This window comes from Ictidomys tridecemlineatus, chromosome 12, assembly GCF_052094955.1.
Source record: "Ictidomys tridecemlineatus isolate mIctTri1 chromosome 12, mIctTri1.hap1, whole genome shotgun sequence".
In the NCBI taxonomy this organism is placed as follows: Eukaryota; Metazoa; Chordata; class Mammalia; order Rodentia; family Sciuridae; genus Ictidomys; species Ictidomys tridecemlineatus.
This window is the reverse complement of record NC_135488.1, coordinates 64,610,283-64,629,016: the sequence shown is the minus strand read 5'-3', so window position 1 is coordinate 64,629,016 and position 18,734 is coordinate 64,610,283. Positions and strand designations below refer to the sequence as shown.

Below are 18,734 nucleotides of genomic sequence, written 5' to 3'. Positions count from 1 at the left end.
CCTGCCTCTTCACTTGTCATTTATTCCAAAGCTTGAAGCACAAGGAGGGCGCTGGTTCCTAAAAGCTGCAGCTGCCAGAGTTTTTCAGCCAGTCAGCAGCAACTCAATTCAACTCACGCAGAAATTATACTGAAAGCCTAGTGGGGTGGCGCAAGCCCTATAATCCCAGTGGCTCCAGAGGCTGAGGCAGGAGGTTTGTGAGTTCAAAGCCAGACTCAGCAACTTAGTGAGGCCTTAGGCAACTCAGTGAGACCCTGTTTCTAAATAAAATACAAAAAGGGCTGGGGATGTGGCTCAGTGGTTAAGTACCTGTGGGCTCCATCCCCAATACCAGAAAAAAAAAAAAAAAAGGAAGGAAGGAATAAATTAATTATACTGTTAAACTGAAAGAGGGAGATGGGTGTCCATTCCCATGATATAGAACAGTGCCTCTACACAAAGCTATGGCTCAGGACTATAAAAGTCTCAAAGACCTCTCTCTGCTCCTGACAGGTTTTTTTTTTTTTTCCTGTTTGGCTTCTGTCATTATCTGTCTCATTCACCTTATCGGGGTTTTTTTTTTGTGTGTGTGTGTGTGGTATTGGGAAATGGAACCCAGGGGTGCTCTATCACTGAGCTACACCCTCTGCCTTTTATTATTTTTATCTTCAGACCAACTGACCAAGTTACCCAGCCTGGCCTTGAACTGTGATCCTCCCTCCTCAGCCTCCTGAGGGGCTGGGATTACAGGTGTGTGCCACCTCAACCAGCTCATTCACCTTATTTTTTTTAGTAATCATTTAAGATTTCCCAAACATCTAAAAGCAGTCTCTGAGCTCTGTGTCTTTTTTTTTTTTTCATTCTCTTGTTAATTAATCACAGCATTTGTCATAATCCGGGTCATTGGTGTACTCGGCAGGTGAAATCCTCCTTATCATAAAGCCAGGCCCACGCAGCTTTTATAAGGAGCATATGCCTCCTCTGCAGCGCTTCACTTGGCATTTATATAGGGAGTGGCACAGTCTCCTTTTTCAGAGTAATCAGACCTCACATTGGCTTTCATTCAGTTCACCACTCTAGTGTTCCCTCAGGAGTATCTGGGGTGTGTGTGTGTGTGTGTGTGTGTGTGTTGGGGGATCACGTACATCCACCTAAGTTCTCCATCTCTCTGTGGGTGCCAACCGGGTGTCCTGCACTTTAACTCAATTCCCTAGTGAGCTGTGGGTCTTGCAGCAACCCAGACACATTCCTCTCTTCTGCAGCATTCAAAACCAAAGATTCTACCCCTAAATTAGTTACTGGCTTGAGTCATTTTAGTGAGGGCTCCTGGAGAAACTGGTGATACCCATCTACAAAAGGAAACAATTCCTGCACACTCTTCTCCCTGGTTCTAGCAGTGTCTCCCGTCTGGCCTTCCTCCCATGTGACCAGAGTTCTTAGCAGTACTTTCTATAGTCTCTGTGTAATTTTTCCTGAAGGGTTGTCTATGAAGTTAGTGATCAGAGCTCAGACTCACTGAAATTTGAGCTTGGTCTGGCACCCAGGGCCAACTTAGAGCTCTCTTCTTATTTCCTTTTAGCTCTTACAGATAATGATAATCAGGAGATTTCCGTTTCATGTTTTCTTGTTGATTTGCAATTCCTTATGCATTCAGTGAGCCAACTGGTCCATGAGGCCACTCAGGAATGGAAGATTGTCATCCTTTCTCTTCCCAAATCATGTTTTTGTGGGCAGCCATGTTAGCAAGTCTCATTTCTGACACCAACTAGGTAGAGAAAAACACCTTTTCACTGGTTCTGCATTCATGAATTCAGCTAACTGAACATAGAAAATTTTTGGAAAAAAAATCCTTGCATCTATCTTGAATGTGTTATAGACTTTTTCTTGTCATTATTCCTTATTAAATACAGTGTAACAACATTTATATAATATTTATATTATGTTAGATATCACAAGTAATCTACAAATGACTTAAAATATATATGGGAGAATATGTATAGGTTGTATGCAAAATACTACACCTTTTTACCTAATGGAATGTAGTATCTATGGATTTTGGTATCTGAGTCCTGCAATGAATTCCCTTTGGGAACTGAAGCACAACTGTGCTCTCAATACTTTATTTCTGGCACTGCGTGGGCGGATAGGTGTGGTGCCTTTCCTCATACATCTTAAAGTTCATAGTTAACACTCTTATAACAAAAAAGACAGGATAACAAGGGAAAGGCATTAAAAAAATGTATTTAATCAAGGTTCTACATGATGCAGGAGCCTTCAGAATGAATACCCCCCAAGACGCAAGGAAAAGTCTATATCTATGCTTAGGTTTAATGAAGCTTGGACAGCCATGGAGAAATGTGATTGGACAGGAGAATATGATCTAATGGTAATCGAGTGAGTGTAGAAATCCAGCAAGACCCGTCTGTTCAGATTCATTCCTTTCTTTTGGAGGCAGAGCAACTGTAGAACGAGTATCTTATGATCTACTTTCAGAATAGGTCAGAGAATTTCTTTATGGCCATTTCCTACACAGGAAGATGAGGGAAGACTAGAGTAATGTTTTTGAGCCTTATGATTTGCTTTGGGGCAGGAGTTCTAGTTTCTATGATCCACCTTGAAGAAAAGGAATTCTAGTTTCTGGAATTGCCTTTGGGAGAGTCAAAGAGGGTTGAGAGACAGGAAAGCAGAACAAGGTCAAAGTTCTTGGTTTTGAGACTGCTTCCAAGACCTTCCAGTTTGCTTTGGTTCAAAGAACTCAATATGCCAAAGCACTATACTTTGGGATATTGTGATCTGAGCTCCAGCAATCAGATGTATGTGGGAGGTTCCCACATCAAGCAATTCTGCAAGTATCCAATTCCCAGTGCATACCAACTGGGCATCCTACAGTTTAACTCAATTCTGATACTACCTGGAATTACAGATGAGGACTTAGTCCTATGGGACTGTCCCTACCTCTGATGCCAATCCCAAGTCCAGGTTTTGCTTCTGACCAACTAGCCATAAATCAGAGGTTCCCACAATCCCTGCACTCATTCTGTTCAATTGTTTGCTGGAATGGCTCTCAAAACTCAGGAAAACAGTTTCCCTACCAGGTTATCAGGTTTCTATAAAAGGGTACAACTCAGAACAGGCAGAACAAGCTCTGAGGGGGCATGGAGCTTTGGTGGATGCTTTCTTTTTTTTTTTTTTTTTTCAAATCTGTGCATTTATTTATTTTATTTTTTTTAAAGAGAGAGTGAGAGAGGAGAGAGAGATAATTTTTTTTAATATTTATTTTTTAGTTCTCGGCGGACACAACATCTTTGTTGGTATGTGGTGCTGAGGATCGAACCCGGGCTGCACGCATGCCAGGCGAGCGCGCTACCGCTTAAGCCACATCCCCAGCCCCTGGTGGATGCTTTCTTATGGTGGATTAAATCATCGACCGTTTGTGATTTAAATCAGTCTTCAGATCCTTTCTCCTGTGGAAGTTGCAGCCCTCAAATCACATAGTCAGTTCTCCTGGCAACCAGTTCCCCATGCTGTAGTCATGTAGGACTTCTCCAAAAGTCACCTCCTCACACAAACTCAGGAGAGGTTGAGAGGGGCTTGTTCTGAATAACATAGATGTTTCTTTTGCCATTTAGGAAATTCCAAGAGTTTTTGGAATTCTGGGTGGGCAACAAGATGAAGACCAAATACATATTTCTTATCATAAGTCACAATATCACGTAACCCTACTCCATCTTTATCTCATGCCACTCTTGCACTTGTTCAGGAGACTTTTGTTCCTCCTTCAAACACAATAAGCTTTTTCTGCCTCACAGCCTTTGCACTCTGCTCATTCTGCATAAAAATGATCACTTTCAGGACTTGAATGGTTATTCCCCTCATGTAGGATTTAATTTAGCCCAGATATTACCTCTTCAAAGACACCTTCCAGATCCCCATCCTTGCTGGCTCCTGGCTGGTAACTTATCTCCTGATCCTCCATATCATAGTAAATATTTTCATCTTTGTGAACCCTATGGTGATCTCTGTTACAACTACTCTTGTAGCATAAAAGTGGCTATAGACAATATATAAGTAAATGGCTGTGGTTATAAGGCAATAAGTCTCTTTATAGAAACTGTTAAAAGATTAAATTATAATAAATCTGGTTTTGCAGATCTTAATTGGCTTTTTTTGTGATTCCAGAATCAGGTTAGCCTAGATCCAAAATTGTTCAGCATGCTCACTCTATAACACGGGCAGGTTTTATTTATGCTCACTCTATAACATGGGCAGGTTTTATTTATAGACAGAGAAAAGAAAGTGATTTGCAGAAAACAAAATGAGGCCAGGTGCCGGGATGCACACCTATAATCCCTGTGGCTTGAGAGGCTGAGGCAGGAGGACTGAAAGTTCAAAGCCAGCATCAGCAACTAGCAAGGCCCTAAGCAACTAAGTGAGGCCCTATGTCAAAATAAAAAATAAAAAGGGATGGGGATATGGCTCAGGGGTTAAGTGCCCCTGGATTTCAATCCCTGGTAACAAGGAAAAAAAAAAAAACACCAATCTGAGATACAGAGACAGCCCTAATGGTTTTTAGTCCTCCTCTTGTTTGAAGATGGGTTGAATTGTTGACAGTCACCCATGATTGGCTAAGACTCAGCTACCTGTTATAAGAGTAGGTTACCGTCTGTTTGCTCTTTAAGTGAGGTTACAATTCACTGTGTGGATAAACTTGAAAGCCAAACTTAGGATGCATTGGGAGCAGCTTTAGAACAAACTTAATAGCACTGAAGTTTGAATTTCATGAAGATTTCACATATCATGAAATATTCCTCTTTTTTGGTCAGCTATTTGATAACGTGAAAATCATCATTAGCTTGTAGGTTACTAAAGCAGGATTTGACCCTTGAATGATTGTGCTTTACAGCTCCCTGCTCTATATCATTATCCTTATGTTATGTTTTTATTTTTCCTACTGTCTGACATTATCTTACATATTCATTTGTTTGTTTTTCTCTCCCTCTTCTGGTAAGCTCCCTGAAAGCAGGTTATTTGATGTATCCACTGCATTATTTCTATTGACTGAAGCTGTGCCTGGAACATAGAGATGGTCTATGAATATTTGGTGACTTAAAGAATAAATTTATATTGTAGGAGACTGCCACATCATATGACCAGTGTTTTTCCTCTCCTGATTGGTTGAGGCTCTGTCAGTCACTTCCAGTGATCTGGCCACTCTTAAGTAGCTAAAGATGGTAGCCCCAATCTTGGGATTAGAAATAATGCAACCAAATGTGTCTTCATGCGTGGGCATGCCTTCCTACATCCCCAGGGATTGAGCTACACTCACCTGTTCTTTTGAGATATTACCCCTTACCCTGTTTGGGATAGAATGTTCCATGGAAACGCCCTTTGTGTGTCCCCTTCTCTTTCTCTGCCTTTGGGTGTGGCCTTCCTAGATGTCATGACAGCAGACATCATGAAGCTAGACTCAACCCCCTGAAACCTGACCCCTTGCCTCATTTGAATAGCTTCTCCTCAATAAAAGGGTTCAGTGCGTCCTCTCGCTCTCTCTTTCTGTGGACCCTTAAGGTCAGAGGAGCCATCACAGGAACCCAAAGAAAAAGGTATCTCTGTCTCTTGTGTGGTTATTTGGCACAGCCCAGTTCCCCTGGAGTGACCCCTGAGTGTTTTAGTCGCGAGCAATGTGGCATTATATAGTTCCTGAGTCACTATATCTAATAAGGTCTCACCTTTAAGCATCTCATGTATATCATATTACAGGTGACACACCCTATCCAGGTCTTCCCCTCTCCCTGGCTGTTCCTATAGTCATCTCTCAAGCCTTCCTGACCTCTCGCCCCTCATTCCAGTCCCTCTCACTTGTGTTATATACCCTGATAAAGTGTTTCTTTTATCATAGCCTTTCTCAGAAAATAACAACTTATCACTGTCTTTCCCATACCAAGCCCACCCCCCTCCTTTGGGCATTCAAGGCCCTTACCAATCAATTTCCCTGCTTTGCCAACCTGTCCCTGGGCCTACTCTGTAAGGAGCCCTCTGCTCCTGCAGCCTCGTCTCCTCATTGTCAAAAGAGCAGAATCTACTGCTCTTTTCCGGCTCAGCTCTTTGCTCAGGAGGTTCATCAGAACCAGTTGGCTTTCCCTGTAGGAAGGAACTGGACCCCTTTAGAATGTGAGGTCAGTGTGCAGCAAGTGGTGGGGAGACCAGGAAGCGAGGCACTGGGCCTGAGGAAAGCTGGAGGATGGTAAGTAATCAGGACCAAACATGGCAGAAGAGTTAATACGCGAGTTAGGAGGGTCTTAGTTATCATTGAAAAACGCTGCTTGGTTGGGTGGACCAGGCCAATTATTATTATTTATTTTTTCAACCCACTGTGCAAACAAACATGTGGAGAATCTTGTTAAAATGAAGATTCGGGAAGTAGGTCTTGAGTGGAGGCCTGAGGTTCTCCATTTTTAATAAGCTCCCAGGATGCCCAAACTTCTGGTTCTGAGATGATTCTTTGAATGTTGAGGGTCTAATTAAATGCTCAGAAAAAAGTGCTTTGTCCATGTGACTTACAGGAACAGAAGGCAGTCGGCCTATCCCTCCAGGGCCTGCCCATATGTCATGAGAACCCCACAAAGGAGTGAGCCCACAGCAAAGACGTTTCTTACATTCTAAACGACTAACAGAAATGTAGGATGACTCAAGTCTCCTTGATGATGAAGGGGATGCTGGAAACTGAGGACAAAGCTGAATGTGTGAGGCGGCAAGAAAGGGAAGCAGCATCTTTAATCCTGAGATGGTGGCAGTAAAAATAGCCGCTGTGAAAAAACAGATTCTAATGTTGGCTGGCTGGCTGGCTGGCCTGCACACACACACACACACACACACACACACACACACACACTACACTGTAGGCTGAAGTGCTATACTTTTTTTTTTTTCCTGATACAGATGGATTGTCTCTATGGAGAAGAGAGATAATCCATCTGATCATCTTCTGATCTACCATAGAATACAGTTCAGAATCCATTTCTGGCTTGAGGACTAGTCATGGTACTTTACCCTATCAAAACAGCTTGGGTTGTTTCTGTCATGTGCATCTCCAAACAGAAGAGTATTTTGTTGGTACAATAAATGTGACTCTGATATCAGTTCCTCTTTAACGATTAGCCTGGTCCTTGTATCTTTGGTTAATCATTAGCTGGTTTTTTTTTTATGAATTTGTATGTCCTTTCCTCTTGGCCTTTGTCAAACTATAAGGTATCGTAATGATTTTTAAGGCCACTCTCCTCATCACAGTGATCTCACCTTTCTTTTTTTTTTTTTTTTCCAGAGGAACTTCTACTCGCGTGACTGGACTCTGATCTTGGCATAGAACCGTGGCAATGGTAAGTTGTGGAGTGTCTCACCCTACTTAGTGCCAGGTACAGTCAGGTACAGGATGTGTATTCAAGGGACTGTTGATTTAAGCAAAGTGTTGTTTGCTCAACAAAGAGGAAGTAGGAGGGCATGAAAAGACAGTTCCTTTCTTTTTTTTTTTTTTCATTTTTTGAATACCATTTTAATTTTTTTCAGGGGTAGTGAGTAACTTGACCCTGAAAATTAATTCAAACAGAATCCTTTGAATTCTTTTGAATATAGAAATGAGAACATAGACATGAGTTAGAGTTTTCTCTCTGCAGAAGCGCATTGCATGATCAATTTAGGCAAAAGAAAAAGGAAAAGTAAGAGATGACTACTGTGACCATTTTGATGTGGCCCCATCGGGACAGGCTAATCCCCAGGGGTGCTTCTTAGCAATGTGTGCTGGTCGTCTGCCTCCTGCTTTCAATTAGGATCAGGCTCCTTGGTTATCTGATCTGTGGGACAGGCATGAAATTGGATCCCTTTGAGAGTTCTGTGAAGTTCAGTGCTGATATGGAAGGGGGGAGCCTTTTGGCTACAAACGTGGCTGTACCTAAGGTTGGCCATCTGTTCTTCTCCCATCCAAAGTAGGTTTCTGAATAGGCAGGAGATTTCGATCCCTGGTCTTCTGGGAAGAAATACTAGAAGAAGCAACTTATACCTGGAGAACAATTAAAGATCCTGACAGCTCTGAATGACTTCTTTTAGGAAGATGGATATGTAAACCATCCTGAACACATGGGAATATAATAATAATAATATAATAATAATGTAGATGGACACGATGCCTTCATTTTGTTTATTTATTTTTATGTGGTGCTGAGGGTTGAACCCAGTGCCTAACACCTGCTGGGCAAGCACTCCACCACTGAGCCACAACCCCAGCCTCGGAATATACTCTTAAAAAATGTTTTTTGCATTTGACATTCCAGAATTTTCTTCATGATCCCTGACACTCAAAGGCTTATTCATGTTTACACCAAATCTCTTACGCTTTAATTTAAAATCCACTTCTTGTTGCTTGATTCTTTTTGGACACAAGAACAATTATTCAGAATGTTTATGGTGTCCTTTCTGTGTTCTGGGTGTAGTACTAAGATCTGGGGACTCAACATTAGTGGATACTATTCCTATCTTCAGCAAGCTCACAGCTTTCCTCTACATGAAGATTGTAATCCAGTGATTTTTTGGTGTGCTCTAGAGAATCACCTCAGTTGTTTCCCTCTTTTCTTTAGAACCTGTCTTTCCATCATGACTGTCATTTCACTGGACAGAGTAAGGTCATTTTTAAAAGAAAAGAAAATCACACGATACAGCTACAATGTTGAAATTCCCCACTATTTAATATCATTTTACTTTAGACCTTACTCTCATGTAAATGATTTTTAAAATTTTTTAGTTGTAGATGGACACAATATCTTTCTTTATTGATTTATTTTTATGTGGTCCTGAGGCTCAAACCCAGTGCCTCACATGTGTGATACAAGTGCTCTACCATTGAGCTGCAGCCCCAACCCTGCAAAAATGATTTTTTAAATAGTAGTAACAAGAGGGTAAATAACATTTTTGAATTCTGGGGTTTTTTTTTCCACTTAGTATAAGAAAATGTTCAAAATAAAATGATAAATGAACTAGGATACAAAAGTTATGTATTCAGGCTGGGGATGTGGTTCAAGTGGTAGCGCACTCGTCTGGCATGCGTACAGCCCGGGTTCGATCCTCAACACCACATACAAAAAAAAAAAAAAACAAAGATGTTGTGTCTGCCAAAAACTAAAAAATAAATGTTAAAAAATTCTCTCTCTCTCTCTCTCACTCTCTCTTTAAAAAAAAAAAAGTTATGTATTCACTCCAATCTTATGTTTTCTCTAATCTCTATGTTAACATTTATTTATATTACATTTTATAGCATATTAAAATTGTTTACTCTAATACTAGACTAAAATTATTTACTGTAAACTATGGGTGTTTGTTTAGTTTTCTTAATTCTTTAGTTTGTTTTGAATTTTCTGATTCTCTACAATGACCGTATGTATTTTGGAGCTTTTTATTTTGATTTTTTGCAGTACTGGCTATTGAACCCAGGGGTGCTCTACCAACTGAGCTAATGCCCAGCCTTTTCAATTTTTAATTTGAGACAAGGTCTTGCTAAGTTGTCCAGGCTGGCCTCGAACTTGCCATCCTCCTGCTTCAGCCTCCTGAATTCCAGGTGTGTCTCACTGCTCCTGGCTGGCTGACCATACATTTTTTTAATATATTTTTTTAAGTTTTTAGATGGACACAATATCTTTATTTTACATTTATATGGTTCTGAGAATCAAACCCAGTGCCTCACGCATGCTAGACGAGCGCACTACCATTTGAGCCACATCCCCAGCCCTGACCATACATTTTAAAAACCATTGTATTCAAGTATTTTAAATGATTTTTATGAGTTGTAAGTTGCTTTTAGTGAGATGCATAGACTTTAAGGTTGCTGGAGAGTTTTGACCAGATTTACTACCCAGGCAGCCCACTCCTCCATCAATACAGTACCTTTTATCCCTCCAAGAAGCTCCTCCATGCCCTCCCAGGTCAGTCCCCTCTCTGCTCTGCACTCCATCCCATAAACACAACTACTGTTTTGACTGTCATCTCCATAGAGGAGGTTTGTCTTTTCTAGCACATCCCACAAGTGGAATTAAAGCATGTGACTCTTGTGTCTGACTTTTCTCTGAGCATTATATTTTTTGTAACTCATCCATGTATCTGTATGAGTTGTCGTTTCTTCCACCTTTCCTTTTTATTGCTCATTAGTATACCACTGTATTGTACTAGAATCTTTCTGGTATTTATTGTTTTTCTTATTAATATAATAACAATAATACTTCATTGATTATGGTATAGCACCTACTTCTTCCTGCCAGTCCCCCAACCCCAGTACTGGAGATTGAACCCAAGGGCACTCTACCACTGAGCTCCATCCCCAGCCTTTTTTATTTTTTTGAAACAAGATCTCACTAAGTTGTTGAGGCTGAGCTTGAACTTGCAATTCTCCTGCCTTAGCCTCTCAAGTAGCTGGGATTGCATACGTGAACCACTGCTCCTGGCTGGCATAGCACCTATTTCTAGCTATTCACTTCTATCATTCTTTTCTACATGCTCTCTGTTTCCTTTGCCTACTATTACAATAAGCCTTCCTGGGATGGATGAAAACCATCCCAGGTTAATGGTACATTGTGCCCCTCAAATTTAATTAATACAGATACTTAAAGGACTAACAAAGAATAATTTTTTTGCCTTAGTTTTCAGGGGTGGGGGGAGAAGAATCACTTAGAATGCAAATAGATAAATTAAACTGCCCTTGCAAGTCCTTCTATCAATTTATCTTGTTAGATATTAATTTTAATCCCATAATAGTCTCTCAGCAATGCAGTTTGCTTTACACTCGAATACAGTATCTGAATACCATCTACAAATTTTTCAATACTGGAGCTGAAAAAGAACCTTGTAAAATGTAACTCAGAAAGCTGCCTCAGGGCTGGAGATATAGCTCAGTGATAGAGCTTTTGCCTAGCATGTGAGAGGCCCTGGGTTCAACCCCCACCACCACAGACACAGAGTCACACACACACAATCTCATGAAGGGGCAAAGGCTGTTAGGCCATATTGAAATTTTGATAGCAAATCATCAATTTGCTTATTATTAAAGATATACAGTAGAGGAAAAGAAGTAAGGTGCCTGTATTAGGTTCAGAGAGCTGCTGTAACAAAGTATCCACAAAATGGGTGGCTTAAAATCATAGAAATTTATTGCCTCACAGTGTTGGCAACCACAGCTCCAAAATCAAGGTGTCAGCCTGGCCCCTGCTCTCTCTGAGACCTATACGGAAGACCTTCCTCACCTCTTCTGAGCTTATGGTGGTTTCCTGGTGATCTTAGGTGTTCCCTGACTACCAGCTGTGGAACTCCAGTCTGTGCCTTTGCCATTATACTGTAGTCACACTGTATCTGTCTCCATGTGGCCATCTTCTTATAGGATGGCATCTTAACTATGTTGCAACGACCTATTTCCAAATAAAATCACAGTCTGGAGTACTGGGGGTTAGGACTCTAACATGTCTTCTCAGGGATACAGTTGAACTGACCACAGTGCCCGAGGAGGCTGGTGTCACGGACCTCTACTTTCCTCTGGTCAGTTGTATAGTGGGTAATGAGTGAGTGTTGGACATTGATCCTATCCAGGACATGAAAGCCTGATGTTTCAACAGAAGCCCATGCCCAGTGGTACCCTGGGCCTTGGATGGGCTCAATGTGCCCACAATCGGCCAGAGCAGTCCAGGCCAAGACAGTCTAGCATATACAACTCAAATTTGATTTGCTGGAGAACTACTCTAAGAGTATGAAAATCTTGCATCCCTTTAAATCTTGAGGTATGTCCTTAGATCAGATTAAATTATTAAAAGCTTTAGCTCTGTTCTACACTGTTTTACCACCTTGTACCAATGCTCCGCCTTGTTTCTGCTTTGGCATTGAGGAATATTATAAGAAAAAGACAAAAGAATCTCATTATTATATTTATTATGGTAATGTGGTTACAACCATATTAAGTGATGATGATGATGATGATGATGATGATGATGATAATGATGGCAGTGATTATAGCCATCTAATTTCTTTTTGTTTTAGTATTTTCTTTTTGGGGGGGGCAGGTTCTGTGCTAGCTAAGTGCTTTCCTTAATTATCCTATTGCATTATTATAACAACCCTGTAAGTTGATATGCCCTGTGAATTTATATATTCTCAATATGCAGGTGAGAAAAATGAGGGCCACACAGAGAGAAAGGATTGGTGACAGGTCTATCCCACACGAGTGCCTGTGCTTCTTTCCACTGGGCTTCTCACTGCAGCAGGGGCTGACCACTCCCTCTATCTTTAGCCTCTGGACAATGTAATCTTCCGGGTTTCCTTTTATCTCCAGGGCTGCTCCTTCTCAGTCATTCTTGATGGGTTTCCTTCTGCTGGACCTGTAGTGTCCTAGGTCTTGTCCTTATCCTCTGCTTTCTCCCTGGGTCATCTCATCATATACTGTCCACTTGCTGAGGCAACCTAAGTATATATTACTTTAGACTTGCTTTTCAGGACTTGTCTTGTATAACTTTAATTTTTGACAACTCCACTTGGATGCCTAATGGACATCCCAAACTTCACATGTTGAAAATAGAACTTTCAAATCCCACCCACCCCCCCACTACCACCCCAAATCTGATAGTCCTCCTCCAGTTTTCCCCATCTGGGGGTGAGTGATAGCACTCTTTACCCAGATGCTCAAAGAAAATGATGGAGAGTTATACTTAATTCTTTTCTTTCCTCACCTCCCACATCAGCCCATCAGCAAGTTCTGTCGCCTTTGCTCCAAAACATGTGCTGAATCTGCCTGTTTATTTCCATCTCAGCTATTTCATTCTAGTCTAGCAACACTTCCCACTCCCAATCTTGGCCCAGACTCTCAATTGGTCTCTGCATCTCCCTACAGCAGCCCAAGTGATCTTTTTAATGTGCAGACCGGATCCCTTGGCCCCATCTCCTTCCTTAAAACCTGGCGGTGGCTTCCTCCTACCCTTAGAATAAAATGCAAACTTCTTATCCAGCTCAGAAGGGCTGCCTTGCCCAGACCCCAACCTGTGTCTCTAATTTTCTTTGCTTTTTTTCTATCTTTAGTTTTTATTATGGAAAAGTTTGAACATATGTAAAAATAAACAAGTTATTATAAAGACACTTTGGACACCTATCGGTAATTATTAACTCATCGTCAATATCATTTCTTCTTTACTTACTTCCTCCTACCTGTGTTCTTTGATAACGTATTTCCAATATAATTTCATCTGGAAGTTATTTCAATTCTATTAGAGTAAATGTCTTAACAATTAAAATATAACCATAGTGCCATTATCATATCTAAAAATCTCAAGATGCCTTAATGTCGTTAAATATCAACTCAGTGTTCAAATATCCAATTGTGTCATAAACCTCTATTTTTTCTTTCTTATTGTTTGATTCCGGATCCAAATAAGGTTCACACAATCATGATTACTGATATGTCTTTTTAAACTACAGTCCCTCTCCATCTGTCTCTCTTAATATACCTTTTAATACCCTTTGCAATTTATTTGTTTTTTTTTTAAAGAAGAGACAGAGAGAGAGAGAATTTTTAATATTTATTTTTTAGTTCTCGGTGGACGCAACATCTTTGTTTGTATGTGGTGCTGAGGATCGAACCCGGGCCGCACGCACACAAGGCAAGCGCGCTACCACTTGAGCCACATCCCCAGCCCCTGCAATTTATTTGTTGAAGCAACTAAGTCTCTCTCTCTCTCTCTCTTTTTTTTTTTTTTTTTTTCTGCACTGGGAATCCAAGCCAGGGCCTTGCACATGCTAGGAAAGCACTCTACCTCTGAGATACATCCACATCCCTTAAATCATTTGTTAAATAGTGTTTCTTAGGCTGGATTTTGCCGATTGCAATCTTTTGGTATGTTTTAACATTTTCCTCTTCTATTTGCTATAATTTTTTTTTTTTTTTGCTCTGGAGGCTTGATTGGATTCAGATTTGATTTTTCTTTCCTTTTTTGAGGGTGTGAGACTACTTTGTAGTTGATGGTATAACTTCTTGTACCAGTCACCTTCATCCCACCAACTCAGCCACAGTGACCTCTGGTTCTTTCTAGAAGCTACTTGCAGCCTCAGAACCTTTGCAGTAACTGTTTCCTCTGCTTGTAACACTTTCCCTCCATCTTTGTATGGTCAGCTGCTTCACGACATTCAGCTCTCAACCTAAGTGTCACTCATTTGAGCAGCCCATCCAGGCCCTCTCTATCTGCTTTGTAGCACTTCTCACCACCAGGCATTTTGTGTAGGTGCTGGGGATTGAACCCAGAGCCTCATGCATGCTAGCAAGTACTCCACTAACTACATTCCCCAGCCCACCACCAGGCACTTCATAGAATATTTATTTGTTGGCTTGTTTGCACTCTGCCTTCCCTTGAACCAGAACATCAACTCCACAAGGACAAGAGCCTCATTCACGGTCACTGCTGTATCCTCAACGTATGGTCTGAGCCACTGTAGTTACTCAGCAACTATATGCTGAATGAGCTGCCTCTGTGTTGGTGAGATGCTGCTTCTCAGTCACCTTATTCTCTCTGTTCTCAGGCAACCAAAGGAGGTACCATCAAAGCTGCATCAGGATTCAATGCTGTTGAGGATGCCCAGACCCTGCGGAAGGCCATGAAAGGGCTGGGTAAGTGTCCTGCAGGAGGTGAATCCTCCCTTGTGTGTTTATAGGAGAATCACATGGGAGGATGCCATGTGCACTGGCAACTGGTAGTAGGTCTCCCCTTAGGAAAACACAGTGAGGCCTGGGATGTAGCTCAGTGGTAGAGCACTTGCCTAACATGTGCAAGGCCCTGAGTTCCATTCCCAGCACCACAGAAGAAAAAAAGAAAGAAAGACCACAGGAACAAATTGGCTTTATAAGACAAATAGGATGGTAGGGCATAAAAAAATTCTCCACTTAATACAAAATTTTAAATTTAATGCACTCATGATGGATTTCTCCAGTTTCTTAAAGCTGCTATTTGAATTATACCATGAACCTCTGTATAAAATTTCATGTATTTGTTTTCTAATAAGTGCTGGTCTATGTATAGTGCCATAGCTTTACCAAGCACTGCCACAAACATTATCCCATTGGATAGATACAACAAACCTGTGACTTAGTGCAAACGGCTATTGTCATTTTAGCCCGATTTTACAGATAGAAAACAGACCCAGAGAAGCCTAATAACTCTCACCAAGTCACATAGTAGGTGCAACTGAGCTTTGGCTGGCTTGCTAGAGGTGGTTCCCAGCCTCCAGCTCAGGCCTGCCAATTCTAAGTCCCTTGAGTTCCTCTGCTTGGAACTGGGGTGACTGGCACAGCCACAGCAACACCAGTATGAATACAAGGAATTTTAGGTAAGAAGGCTGGTCGTGTCTTCTATGACACCGTCCTTGATTTATCTCCACCACCCCCAGGGCCACAGGCCTTGCCCTGAATGAGCAGAGTCAGGTGGAGAGCACTGTAGCTACCCTGGCCTAGTTCCTGCTGCCAGAACCTCGTCAGGGCACACTTTGAATCATAGAAGTGTCCCTGGGTTCTTAGCTATTATTTAGAATCTCTTTTGAGATTTGGGTAAAATCCCTCAACCATGGGATCTAGTCAATCCTTCTATCTAAAAAAGAATTTATATTTGACTTAACTTTGATGCTACTAATAGTAACAGCAGCACTAACAATAATAGCAAATTAGTCTGCACCATGTGAGAGGCATAAACATAGATGTTTTACGTGGATTATTTCCTTTTAACCCTGAGAGCAGCTTACTTCACTTATGAGAGAGAGGCTGAGGTGTAGGGGGGTTAGCTGACTTTCCCAAGGTCTCAGAGCTAATATGTGATATAGTCAGGAATCCAGGAAATTCCAGGTAGGCAATCTCAGGCCATCTGACTTCAGAGCTGGAGTCTGGGCCCCTGTGCTCTCCTGCTGACCCCCTCTGAGCAGAACATTGCTCTGAGTCTATGTGTTCTTCTCAGTTTCTTTTTCTTTCTTTCTTTCTTTCTTTTTTTCTTCTTCTTCTTCTTTTTTTTTTTTTTTGCCTCTTCTTGCTCTTTTTTTCTCCTCTTCCTCCAAGTGAAATAGAAAATATACTGGACTCACCTATTATTTTCAGGTTCATCTTAATTATTTGGTGTATAACATGAATATAATTTAGAGCAAATATTATATAGCACTTGGGATTCTCAAAACAAGAGTGGAGACATTTGGCAAAATCAACCCTTTTCAGTGGTTGCCTTGTGTGTGCCAATGAGAGGTTGGACTGTTGGAGGAGGAAGGATTATAATACCTAGTCATGGTGATCAATTAGTGCATGGACATCACTGAGCTAGGCACAAAAAGATCTATGTGGGGATGCTACTTAGAAAGCCACCTCCACATACCAGAGAGAACATTCCACCTTTTGTTTTGGGGAATTACCTTATTTTGTTTAGCTCGATATTTTTTAGCTCTATCCACTTACCTGCAAATGCCATCATTTTATTCTTCTTTATGGCTGAGTAATATTCCATTGTATGTGTCTTTCTTTTACATTTTCTTTATCCAAATACACTCTACTGTCATGTATATTTAAAAAGAAAAAGTTAAAAAGTCACTTCAAAAAAAACCAATAAAAAAATGAATACCAAAAAAGAAAAGAAAAAGAAAGAAAGCCACAGACATGGCAGGTAACAACCAATTCCAGAGTCATGACCCTAAATGCAAAGGGCGAGGGAGACATCTAAACTGACAGGAAACTGGGAGAATTGGGTGCGGTATGGGTGGGTGGAGTACAATAATCCAAGAGCTAAATCTGTGAATGCAGCTGCCTGGTGTCCTTTCCTTTGGGAAAGGAGAATGAATGAAAGATTGAGGAGAGCCTCCAAGGCCAGCCACAACCCTATGGGAAATCCAGCCACAAGGGGGAGCCATTGTGTATTTCCAAGCAGGCGAGGAACATGGTGAGCTTTTCCTTTTAGGAAAAAGAATCTGGCACGACTCTGATAAGACTAATTAGAAGGTAAAAATATTGGTTAGCATTTTACAGTTGTCTAGGAAGAAATCCTGAAGCCCTTAATTGGAGTGGTAGTGCTAAGAGTCAAAAAGAGATCATGGATGCAAAAAAAAAAAAAAAGGTATTTTTTTTGCATGACTTGGCAGGAAATTTAAATATGGAGGTGGATTAAAAAAAAAATCAAAGCTATTTTGAGAATACAAACTTGGCCAACTGGAGGAAGGGTGGTGTCTTTCACAGAAATAGGAGCTGAGAAAAAGGTAAGGAAACTTCTTCCTAGCTGAGAGTTCTAAAAGAGAAAAAGATGGTTGTGTCTGATCTTTTTTTTTTTTTTTAACACCAACAGAAAGTAGGCCCCTATCTTACGTGAACTTAATTTTCTCTAGCTTTACTCCCCATACCTCACATTTTTCCAGATCTCTAATCTTGCAAAGAATAACTATGGTAAACCTATATGTTTTTCATTTCATTCCAAAATAGTTCAATAGAAACACTTTTATAAATACCATCACAACTTTCCATAAGGCATAAACAATGAGGAAGCAGAAAAGTTACTAAATGTTCAGCTGTTAAAAAGATGAGGGGCCAGTTTGAAAATCTGCATAAAGTCCCCTTATAAAAAGCAAAACTTGGAACATTTCTAATGTTAAGGTTGGGTAAGATATTGTATCATGGGAATTTGTCTTTAGTTTTAAAAAGGGAACCACTGGAGATGGAGAAAGATAGCTCGAATGAAATGAAAAACACAATCACAGGCTTTAAAGTACAGTGAATGCCGTGGCAGCCAGTTTAAACTCTGAGAAACACCCCATCTGAGAAATTAAATACAAGTTTGAATTGCTTCAAAAGGCAGAGGAAAAACAGAAGAGGCAAAACCCTAGAAGACAGCAGATCTGAAAGACAAGAAGAGAATCCCAGAGAAGAATTTTCCTAGTTGATGTTTATTGGGTATTGAGTAGGTGCTGGGCTTTGTACTGAGTTCTTTGCCTTAGCCTTTGCAGTAACTTGGTGAGGGAAGTCCTGTAATCATTCACGTTTATAGATAAGGAAACTAATGATTAGAGAGGTTAACTATTCTGCTAATTAAAGAAGCTAAGACTTAAACTTCCATCTGTATTCAATAAAATAGACACACGCTCAGAACAAGGACTTTTTTTTCCCAAGTAAGCTGTCTTATTACTGTTGGGGTAACTCCAGTGTCTGCAGAGGAACCCATTTTCAAATCAGTCACTAATTGTCACCATCTTATCCCCAGGCACGGATGAAGATGCCATTATTGGAGTCCTCGCCTACCGCAACACGGCCCAGCGCCAGGAAATCAGAACAGCCTACAAGAGCAACATTGGCAGGGTAGGTGCAGCCTCTCTGCTCTATTCTGGTGACAGGGGACTTGTCAGGCAGCAGGGAAGCAGGACCTCTCCCAGAGGCACATGTCTGAAGGATCCTTTGTTTTAAAAGATGGATCCTTCATCTTGTTGAAAGATGTTCTTGTGCTGGGCACAGTGGCACATGCCTGTATTCCCAGCGGCTTGGGAGGCTGAGGCAGGAGGATCTCCAGTTCAAAGCCAGCCTCAGCAACTTAGCGAGATCCTGTCTCTAAATAAAATATTAAAAAGGGCTGGGGATGTGGCTCAGTGGTTAAGTGCCCCTGGGTTCAATCCCTGGTACTGGAAAAAAAAAAAAAAGATGTTCTTGAAGACAGTGGTTACTGGAGTCTGGGAAGTGTGTGATGAAG

General features: G+C 41.0%; 1 protein-coding gene across 1 annotated transcript in view; it reads left to right on the top strand.

Annotated features, from left to right (window-relative positions):
• The window catches only part of Anxa4 (annexin A4), a 65,013-nt gene that overhangs the window by 28,323 nt on the left and 17,956 nt on the right, over positions 1–18,734 (top strand). Inside the window, exons 2-4 of the mRNA XM_005322108.5 lie at positions 7,301–7,355; positions 14,563–14,650; positions 18,255–18,349. Coding sequence (XP_005322165.1) covers positions 7,353–7,355; positions 14,563–14,650; positions 18,255–18,349 — 186 coding nt within the window. The 5' untranslated portion in view covers positions 7,301–7,352. The remainder of the gene's footprint in view (positions 1–7,300; positions 7,356–14,562; positions 14,651–18,254; positions 18,350–18,734) is intronic.